Source organism: Cebus imitator, unplaced genomic scaffold, assembly GCF_001604975.1.
Source record: "Cebus imitator isolate Cc_AM_T3 unplaced genomic scaffold, Cebus_imitator-1.0 Scaffold524, whole genome shotgun sequence".
In the NCBI taxonomy this organism is placed as follows: domain Eukaryota; kingdom Metazoa; phylum Chordata; class Mammalia; order Primates; family Cebidae; genus Cebus; species Cebus imitator.
The window spans coordinates 1-10463 of NW_016107839.1; the positions used below are offsets into that span (position 1 = coordinate 1).

At 54.9% G+C, this 10463-nt stretch overlaps 1 protein-coding gene across 1 annotated transcript in view; it reads left to right on the forward strand.

Annotated features, from left to right (window-relative positions):
- The first annotated feature begins 1577 nt into the window (after positions 1-1577).
- The window catches only part of AP3D1 (adaptor related protein complex 3 subunit delta 1), a 47782-nt gene continuing 38896 nt past the window's right edge, over positions 1578-10463 (forward strand). The window contains exon 1 of the mRNA XM_017514382.2: positions 1578-1965. Within this exon, the coding sequence (XP_017369871.1) occupies positions 1870-1965 (96 nt within the window). The 5' untranslated portion in view covers positions 1578-1869. The remainder of the gene's footprint in view (positions 1966-10463) is intronic.

A 10463-nucleotide genomic window follows, 5' to 3' on the forward strand; every position in this document is an offset into this window, starting at 1 on the left:
AAAAAAAAAAAAAAAAACCATATATATATGTTTTTTATTTTTATGATTTATTTTTGGGGCTGGTGTGGTGCCTCACACCTGCAAGGCTTGCAGTTCAGGAGGCAGAGGCGGGCAGATCACCTGAGGCCAGGAGTTCAAGACCAGCCTGGTCTACATGGTGAAACCCCGTCTCTATTAAAAATACAAAAAATTAGCTGGATGTGGTGGTGGACACCTGTAATCCCAGCTACTCAGGAGGCTGAGGCAGGAGAATCACTTGAGCCTGGGAGGCAGAGCTTACAGCGAGCCAAGATCATGCTACTGCACTCCAGCCTGGGCAATAGAGCAAGACTCCCTCTCGGGGGTGCGGGGGTGGGGTACAAAAGGAACTCATAAGGACATCAGGAAGCTGTTTGCCAGCAGCTTCCAATGCTAGTGCACATATATTCTATCATCCAGCTCTTCCTCTACTGCTCCCAATAGAAATGCACGAATACATCCATCAAAGATATAGAGCCGCCATGCCCAGCAATCCCTTCTTTTTCGTTTGTTTGAGACAGAATCTTGCTCTGTTGCCCAAGCTGGTGTGCAATGGGGCAATCTCGGCTCACTGCAACCTCCACCCCTGGGTTCAAGCGATTCTTCTGCCTCAGCCTCCCCAGTAGCTGGCATTATAGGTACCCACCACCATGCCCAACTGACTTTTTTTTTGTTTTTGTTTTGAGACAGAATCTCACTCTGTCTCCCAGGCTGGAGTGCAGTGGTGCGATCTTGGCTCACTGCAACCTCCGCCTCCTGGGTTCAAGCAATTCTCCTGCCTCAACCTCCTGAGTAGCTGAGATTACAGCACACGCCACCATGCCCAGCTAATATTTTGTATTTTTAGTAGAGACGGGGTTTCATCATGCTGGTCATGGAGGTCTTTAATTCCTGGCCTCAAGTGATCCTCCTGCCTCGACCTCCCAAAGTCCTGGGATTACAGGCGTGAGTCACCACGCCTGGCCAAGCCTCGAAAGTTTTTTTACAATCTTAATGTTGTATCTTGGAGGGCAAGGACTCAGTACCTCTCATTTACTGCCGCATGATTGGCACACAATGGGCCCTCGATAAACGTTTAATGAATGAATGACAATGTCGAAGTACCGTCCTTGGCCTCATTTTCTTTCTGTGGGCATGTTAATGCCTGCCCTGCTCATTTCACAAGATGTTGTGAGGCTGCGGGAACCACAGGATCCGTCCCCCTCGCCCAGTCGTTGGATTTGGAGGCTCTCAGGCCGCGTCAGGTTTTACATTCAGGAAAGGCGGAGCTCCAGTCTTCCCCGGGAACTTGCCGGCTAAGTTCCACGTGTGCGTCCCGCCCATACCTGTCAGCTGATGGGAGGGTCAGGACCGGGCCTTAAGGGGCGTGGCTAGAAGTCACAACGAGGAAGAAGGTGGAGTTTTGAAGGCCACTGACCAATGAGAGCGCAGATCTGTGGGCCGGAAAAGGCGGGGACGCACGCCGGAGACGGTGTTAACACATTTCCATTGGGCCACCTGTCGTCGTCAAGGAAACGCAGCGTCTCCCCCGCCTTGGAGGTGGAGGGGCGGGGCCTCCTGGGAGGCGGGGCTTCCGGGGCCGACTCGGCTGGGACCGGGCGCTTGCCGTCAGCTGACCCGCCGCCATCTTGTCCGCCATTTGCAAGTGGCCCGGAGCGGGATCACGGCACCTGCTGAGCGGGTCGCCGCCTCTGCCGCGGTCCTCGGACCCCGCCGCCGCCCTGGCCTGGGAGCCTGCCCCGCCGCAGCGGCCGGCTGCGCAGCGCTCCGCGGGCGGCAGGCGCGGGCCCCGGGCCCCCTGACGGCGCCCAACCGCGGGCCTCCCGGGGCACAAGCCCGTGGGCCGCCGCGATGGCCCTCAAGATGGTGAAGGGCAGCATCGACCGCATGTTCGACAAGAACCTGCAGGACTTGGTCCGCGGCATCCGCAACCACAAGGAGGACGAGGTGAGCCCGGCGCGCCAAGGGGCGGCCCGGCCTGGTCACCGCCCCGGCCCCGGGCCCGGCCCTGCTCACGGGGCCTGTTCGGTCTGCAGCCCGCCCGGGTTCTTAGTTCGAGGTCCCGCTCTGGCTCCGGCCCTGCCTGCCCCGGGCCTGGGGCGCCGCCCACCTCCTCGGTCCCCCAGCCTCAGTTTATCCCCGAGGGGGCGAAGGTCCTGGGGCCGCCCCTCTCGGGTCCGCGTCTCGGCAGATCCCCGAGGGGAAGCGCTCCTCTAAATGTAACGCTTTGGGCCCCGCCGATGGGTGCCCTTCCCCTGGACCCTCCTTTCCCTCGCGCAGAGGGAGATGCAGCCCGCCTCTCCTTGGCTCGAGTGACCCCTCCCAGGAGACTTGTGAGGTCGCTGGGCAGAGATTCTCCAACCCGAGCGTGTTTCCGAATCACCGATTAAAAATGCAGGGTCCCGGCCGGGCGCGGTGGCTTAAGCCTGTAATCCCAGCACTTTGGGAGGTCGAGGCGGGTGGATCACGAGGTCAAGAGATCGAGACCATCCTGGTCAACATGGCGAAACCCCGTCTCTACTAAAAATACAAAAAATTAGCTGGGCATGGTGGCACGTGCCTGTAATCCCAGCGACTCAGGAGGCTGAGGCAGGAGAATTGCCTGAACCCAGGAGGCGGAGGTTGCGGTGAGCGGAGATCGCGCCATTGCACTCCAGCCTGGGTAACAAGAGCGAAACTCCGTCTCAAAAAAAAAAAAAATGCAGGGTCCCGGGCCCCGCCCCCGGATCCTCCCTGGGAGACAGAGGCCGGGGGTCCTGGGCCGCCGCTGGAGAGACTCCTTCCTCCTGGGTGGTGTAAATGCGCGTCGAAGTCCCTCCCTGGGGCCTGGCTGGGAGCCGGCCGGGGTGGAGGGTGGTGGTGGTGTTGGGGCCTTGCCTCCTGTGCCCCTGTTTCGAGGAAGGCGGGGCTGCTGCTGAGAGGGAGGAGGGACTCTCCATCCTAAGCCCCAGTGAGATAGCAGCCTGGGGGGGGCCTGGAATGGGGAAGCTGACTTCAAGTAGGAACCTGAAAGCCAGGGCGAGGAAATCCTTTTCCAGAAGTAAAATTACAACTACGGGCATCGTTTCCTTCTCGCCCCTCCCTTCCCCCAACCTGTGACCTAGATTGAAGAAGAATGGGCATAGTGGCTACCAGGTGCCTGGCTTCATGGACGGGGCCGGAGCAGCTCTTGGGCAGTGGAAGCCTTAGAACGTCTCCCACCTAAGCGACTGCCTGTCTCCTTTCCTGCTTGGACAGCGAGGCGGGTCTGAAGGAGAGCAGCCGGCCGATACAGCACCAGTCCCACTACCAGAGGCCGTGTGGGGCACGAGGTGCCAGGAGGGCAGGGCCATTAAGAGATTTGCTTGCAGGCAGCAAGTCCCTCAGCCCATGCCCCTCTCCCTGGGAACCTGAGCTCTTGCCGTATGCTTACACCTTCACACTTTTCCACAAGTGGCAATGGCTTTGCCTGCCGCCACCTTAATGAGGTCTGAGTTCTTCTCCACCCCCATTCCCTTCTCTTCGGCCTCCTTGATTGTCAGCATCTCAGAAGCACTCCGTAACTGCTTTGGTTACAATGTGTAACTAACTCGACAATGTTCAGATTCTTCCTGATGCTCAGTCAACAGAGACGGAAGTCCAGCCCAAAGCTGCCTCCTTGTGATGGCTGTGAGGCAGCATTTCCCCCACCCCCCCAAATGGAATCTTGAAAGCATTGCTGATGGGCCTGGTTTTTACTGTGCTGAGCATGGTTCACCAGATTGGAAATGTGACTTGCTTCCTGAGAGGACCTTTTCTGCATGGACAGGATCTCCCAGCGCCCGTCCCAGCCCCCTTTAGCGCATGCCACTGAGCAGCCTGTACTGGGATCCTGAGGACAGGCCAGGGAGTCTGCCCAGTGGACGACCACACCTTTAGTCAGGGGCGTGGTTTTCAGGGAGGTGTGCCTGTCTTCGCTGGGTAGCTTCTGAGCCTGGGTTTCTTCCTTTGGAGTTGGTGTGAGTTGATAGCACTTTCCCCACAAGCATGGGCCCGTTGAAGGGAGTATTGGTGTTGGAAACTTTTTTTGAGACGGAGTCTCCCTCTGTCGCCCAGGCTGGAGTGCAGTGGCACCATCTCGGCTCACAGCAACCTGTGCCTCCCAGGTTGAAGTGATTCTCTTGCCTCAGCCTCCTGAGTAGCTGGGACTCACCAAAACGCCTGGCTAATTTTCTGTATTTTTAGTAGCAATGGGGTTTTACAGTGTTAGCCAGGATGAGCTTGACCTCCTGACCTCGTGATCCTCCGCCCCCCTTTGCCTCCCAAAGTGCTGGGATTACAGGTGTGAGCCACTGTGCCTGGCCCTTTTTTTTTTTTCTGAGACAGTTTTGCTCTTGTTGCCCAGGCTAGAGTGCAGTGGCGTTATTTCACCTCATCGCAACCGCTGCTTTCCAGGTTCAAGGGATTCCTGTCTCAGCCTCCTGAGTAGCTGGGATTACAGGCATGCGCCACCATGCCCGGCTAATTTTGTATTTTTAGTAGAGACAGGGTTTCACCATGTTGCTCAGACTGGTCCCGAACTCCTGATCCTGGGTGATCTGCCCGCCTTGGCCATCCAAAGTGCTGGGATTACAGGTGTGAACCATTGCGACTGGCCAGGAAACATTTTTATAACGGCTCAGAGCTGTCCTTAAAGTCCAGGCTTCCTCAAGGGCCCTACCATTGGCCAGTCGGCGATTTCAGGCAGGACACAGGGACCCTAATTTTCTCACCGGAAGACGATTGCTGTGGCTCCCAGGGTCATGACTCAGGTGTTCACATCTGATTCTGGATGTTCTCTGCAGCGGCGGGAACTCCTGATTGGAGAGCAGCAAATGACTGTTCAGTGACAGTTCTAGTGGCTCCCCCAGCCCCTCCACTCATCCCTGTAGACCGCATGTTGTAGGTTCTTCCCTCCCGCCCACTGCACCCGGAGTGAGGACTGTTGACAGTGTATTTTTTCTGCAGCAGTATAGTTTCCAAAAAAAGTTTCTGTTTCGTAATAGATTTTCCCCTAAAACTTGAGAGTGGCATCATGGAAACAAAGCTTAGCAATGACTCTGAGAGCCTTGTGGAAGGCAGGGCGATTGAGTGGAATCATGAAGTTTGGGAGATCTGCGTCCAGGGGCTCGGGCTACCTTCATGGGATAGCCCCCGGAGAGCCCCTGCGCTGTGTCCTCCTGTGTAAGTGGGGATGACAGTCGCCCCCCTCCTTGCTGAATGATGCTGAGGATGCTGCAGTGAAACATGGTTTCTGGAAGCGCCAGGGTGCTCTAAGTAAGGTTGTCTAGTTCACTTTTCCAGTCCTCAGGCTGTGACCTCTTTGTGGGTTGTAAGTTCAGTTTAATGGGTTATGCTAGGTAAGAAAAAGGAAAAGAAACTAGAAAATAGCAGAGTGCAGGTAGGTGCAGTAATTGTCCTGTCCTGAAACTTTGATTTCTGTGTGTGATACTTGCGTGCACGTGTGAGCTTACTGGGTTACCATGCAAAACCCATTAAGTATTAAGGTGAGTCCAGAAAGCGTGAGAAATCGTGGTGTGCTTGGCGTGTGTGTTGGCCTATTTGAGTTGCCTGCATCCTTAAGAATCAGCAAGGATGATGTTGGCAGGTGGGTGGAAATCCACCTGGGGGTGTCCTCAGCTTCTAAAGCTCAATAGAACTGGGACAAAGCCAAACCACTCTTCCTGTTTCCTTCTCACAAGTCCTTTTCATAGTTTTGGGAACGTTTTCTCCCCTTTTTCTTTTTATTATTATTATTTTTTTCTTTTTTTTTTTTCCCCCAACATGGAGTCTCGCTGTGTCACCCAGGCTAGGGTGCGTTGGTGTGATCTCGGCTTACTGCAGGTTTCACCTCCCGAGTTCAAGCAGTTCTCCCTGCCTCAGCCTCCCGAGCAGACTCCGACTCTCTCTATAATTTGAACTGAATGTGTTTTCTGGTGTTTTTTTTTTTTTTTTTGAGTTGGGGTTTCGCTTTTGTTACCCAGGCTGGAGTGCAACGGCGCGATCTCGGCTAACCGCAACCTCTACCTCCCGGGTTCAGGCAATTCTCCTGCCCCAGCCTCCTGAGTCGCTGGGATTACAGGCACGCGCCACCATGCCCAGCTAATTTTTTTTTTGTATTTTTAGTAGAGACGGGGTTTCACCATGTTGACCAGGATGGTCTCGATCTCTTGACCCCGTGATCCACCCGCCTCGGCCTCCCACAGTGCTGGGATTACAGGCTTGAGCCACCGCGCCCGGCCTCTGGTTTTTTTTAAATGACATCAGTCATTCCCTTACATCAGCGTCTGCGCCTCAGCACTGTGGATGTTGGGGCTGTATCATTCTTTGGGTAGAGCCATTCTGGGCAGGACCCACCCACTTCATGCCAGGAGCTCCTCCAGTCATGCCAATCACAGGTGTCCCCGGACAAAAGTATCTCTTGGAGGTAGAATTGTCCCCAAATTAAAAGCCGCTGACCCTACTTGATGGTAAGAAAATTCTCCCATAATTCCCAAATGCCTCCCGTTGTCCAGGTGCCCTCGACCCCTGTAATCTCGTGGTGGTGGACGAGGATGTGCTTCTAGGTATGCTTCCTCCCCCACCCCTGAGCATCTTTAATTGCGAAATATGCAATGCATAGACCATTGTACAGCTAATTTTTTTTTTTAATAGAGACAGGGTTTCACCACGTTGGCCAGGCTGGTCTTGAACTCCTGACCTCAGGTGATCCGCCTGCCTCGGCCTCCCAAAGTACTGGGATTACAGGCGTGAGTCACTGCGCCCAGCCTTTTTTTTTTTTGAGATGAGGTCTCACTCTCGCCCAGGCTGGAGTGCAGTGGCACAGTCTTGGCTCACTACAACCTCTGCTTCCTCCTGGGTTCAAGTGATTCTCCTGCTTCAGCCTCCTAAGTAGCTGGGATTATAGGTGCCTGCCAGCACGCCCAGCTGATTTTTGTATTTTTAGTAGGGAAAGGATTTCACCATGTTGGCCAGGCTGGTCTCGAACTTCTGATCTTGAGTGATCCACCCCCCTTGGCCTCCCAAAGTGCTGGGATTACACCTGGCCTGTACAGCTAATTATGATAATGATTCTGACTTCTGTGAGTTTAATTTCCTTGACTTGCTTGTTCTTTTCTTTTTTTTTGAGACGGAGCCTAGCTCTATCGCCCAGGCTGGAGTGCAGTGGTGCGATCTCGGCTCACTGCAAACTCCATCTCCTGGGTTAAGCGATTCTCCTGCCTCAGCCTCCTGAGTACCTGGGATTACAGGTGCGCACCACCACGTCTAGCTAGTTTTTGTATTTTTAGTAGAGATGGGTTTCACCATGTTGGGCAGGATGGTCTCGAAGTCCTTACCTTGTGATGTGCCTGCCTTGGCCTCCCAAAGTGCTGGGATTACAGGAGTGAGCCACTGGCCTGGCCTTGCTTGTAGTTTTGTATCACTTAAGTTTGTGTCCCTGAACCATAGGTGTAATTGCCTGAGTTGTGTGTGCTTTGCTGCCCAGCATGGTGGGGAGCTGTCCTTGGTCCTTGCCCTGGGTGACTGTGCTGTTTACACACAGCTTCCGTACATGGTCTCTGGTCGGTGGACATATGGGTTGTTTCCATGTGGGGTTGTTTTATGAATGGTCTTTTTTTTTTTTTTTTTTTTGAGACAGAGTCTTGTTCTGTCGCCAGGCACCAAGCTGGAGTGCAGTGGCGTACTCTCAGCTGACTGCAACCTCCGCCTCCCGGGTTCAAGCAATTCTGCCTCAGCCTCCTGAGTAGCTGGGACTACAGACACGAGCCACCATGTCCAGCAAATTTTTTTATTTTTTTTTAGTAGAGACAGGGTTTCACCATGTAGGTCAGGATGGTCTTGATCTCTTGACCTCGTGATCCGCCCACCTCAGCCTCCCAAAGTGCTGGGATTACAGGCGTGAACCATTGTGCCCGGCCTATGAATGGTCTTAAGCCGTGGAGGCGTGAGGTCTGCCCAGCCCCCAGGACAGTGCCTGCTGCCTGCAGAGCCGTTCCCCACTCCCGCTCCCAGCAGCAACTATGAAAGCCGAAGAAGCCTTGCCTCCCGCAGCCGGTCAGCAGGGCTGGGGTGTGCAGGGGGTGCTGCTGTAGTGTCAGCTGCCCTCCTTGTGTGTGTGGTTCACTCGTTGATGGGCAGTTAGCTGTTTTCATTCTTCTGAACCTCTCTCTCTAGGGCTTGGGCCTCTTTGTCTGTTTTACTCCTTTTCAGGGGTTTTCGAAAGGCAGCCTCTGGGCAGAAGGCTTGGTACGTGTGGGTGGAAGTGGCTTCAAGGCCAAGGCATCTGGGTCCGGGAGGGGCATGTGTGTGTGTGGGTGAGCTCTGCCCTTGTAACTGGCTTCTGGGTGATGCTCACTTGCGTCTTGCCTTGGAGAGCCGGAAAGACCAGAGGGCAGGGGTGGCGGCTCTAGACCTGGGTGTGCTCTGGCCCCTCCTTGACACTGTGGACATTGGGGCTGGATTGTTCTTGGGATGGGGGTGTGTGGGTCACTATAGGGAGCTGAGCAGTGTCCATGGCCTTCACCCACCCCATGCCTGGATTTCCCCCGGCCGTGGCAACCACCAGTGCTGCAGACATCCCCCAGTGTCACCCGGAGGGGCAGAGTCACCTGCTGGGAAACACAGCCCTGGGAGCTCCTGGATCTCTGGTGGCAGACTTGTACACATGGCAGTGAGACAGGCGGAAGGGCATCCGCTCTGTGGCCGCTCTGTGCTACGTGGTCCCTGATGCCCCTGCTAATCTGTGTCCAGGGCCTGAGGACCCTCCTCTGCGCTGCCCTGGCCTCCCGCCCTCAGAGAGCTGCGGTCCAGGTGGAGCCTCACGTCCTTCCTGGCCCCGTCCTGTGATGTGCTGAGCCAAGGTGATTCCTTTCTTTAAACAGTTGTATTGCGATGTAATTTACATGCCATAAAATCTGCCTGTTCTAGGCATGAAATTCAGTAGATTTCAGTGTCTTTACGTATGTACAGTGATACAGCATGGTGTAAACTTTGGAACAAAGAAACCTCATGCCCTGGCAACCACTGACCTGCTGTCTCTGTGGATTTGAGGTGGAAGCGTTTTTGTTTGTTTTTTGAGACACAGTCTCCCTCTGTCACCCAGGCTGGAGTGCAGTGACACGATCTTTGCTCACTGCAGCCTCTGCCTCCCAGGTTCAAGAGATTCCCCATCCTCAGCCTCTCGAGTAGCTGGGATTACAGGCGCCTGCCACCACACTTGGCTAAATTCTGTATTTTTAGTAGAAACAGGGTTTCAGCACATTGGCCAGGCTGGTCTCCAACTTGTGACCTCAGGTGATCCTCCCCGCTCTGCCTCCCAAAGTGCTGGGATTACGGGCATGAGCTACTCTGCCCGGCCTTGAGTCAGAGGGTTTTAATGGTGACCGTGCCACCCCACAGACATTATCCAGGCTGAGCCGAGGGGCCTCGAGTTGCAGGACTGAGCTCAGAGATGGGGGGCTCGGTCTAGTCCTAGACAGGGCTGTTTCTGGCCTCTGCCCTGTGTGTTTGTTGTCAGTGTGTCGCCTGGCCTCAGTCGTGGGAGTGGAGGTAGGTCTGGGTGTGGGGGCCTCGGCTGGATGCTGCCTCAGGGTCTCTGTGTCTGCTCTGCTCCTGGGTGCAGAGGGCGTTGAGCCTGTCCACAGGAGGATAAACCAGGCAGAGTCCTGTGGAAAAGCAGCAGCGTGCTCCGTGGTGGAGCTCTTTTCCTGTTGGCGTGGACTCTCCTGCTTCTGGGGCTCAGTGGCTTTTCTTTCTGAATTGGAAGTGATGGTGATCATGGATGGTAACTGTTACCCTGGCAGGGTGGAGCCCTTTGCTGGCGCGCCTTCTTCCCTGCCCCGCTTACTGTCAGGACTTGAATTCTTCCAGTCTGAGACACTCGAATGCCATGGGAACGATGGTTCAGATCCGTCGCCAGGACGTTGTGCACACAGTCGGCTCTGCCGGCTTTGCTACATAGCAGAACGGCTCTAGGCCCTAAGGCCAGAAGTAGGTGCTGTAAAACCTTTTCATCGGCACTCGGCGCAGAGACGGGGTCCAGCTCAAAGCTATGAGCTGTGCTGGCTTAGAGGCAGCACTTTTTTTCTTTCCTGAAACGGAGTCTTGCTGTGTCACCCATGCTGGAGTGCAGTGGTGCGATCACTGCTCACTGCAGTCTTGGCTACCTGGGCCTGAGCAATCCTCTTACCTCCGCCTTCCAAGTAGCTGGGACTACCCGGTGTGCCACCACACCCGGCTAACTTTTTATTTTTTATTTTTTTGAGTGGGTCTCAAAAATCCCATCTTTACAAAAAAACATACCAAAATTAGCCAGGCATGGTGGTGTGTGCTTGTAGTCCCAGCTACGTGGAAGGCTAAGGCAGGAGAATCACTTCAACCTGGGAGGCAGAGTTTGCAGTGAGCCCGAGATCGCACCACTACACTCCAACCTGGGTGACAGAGTGAGA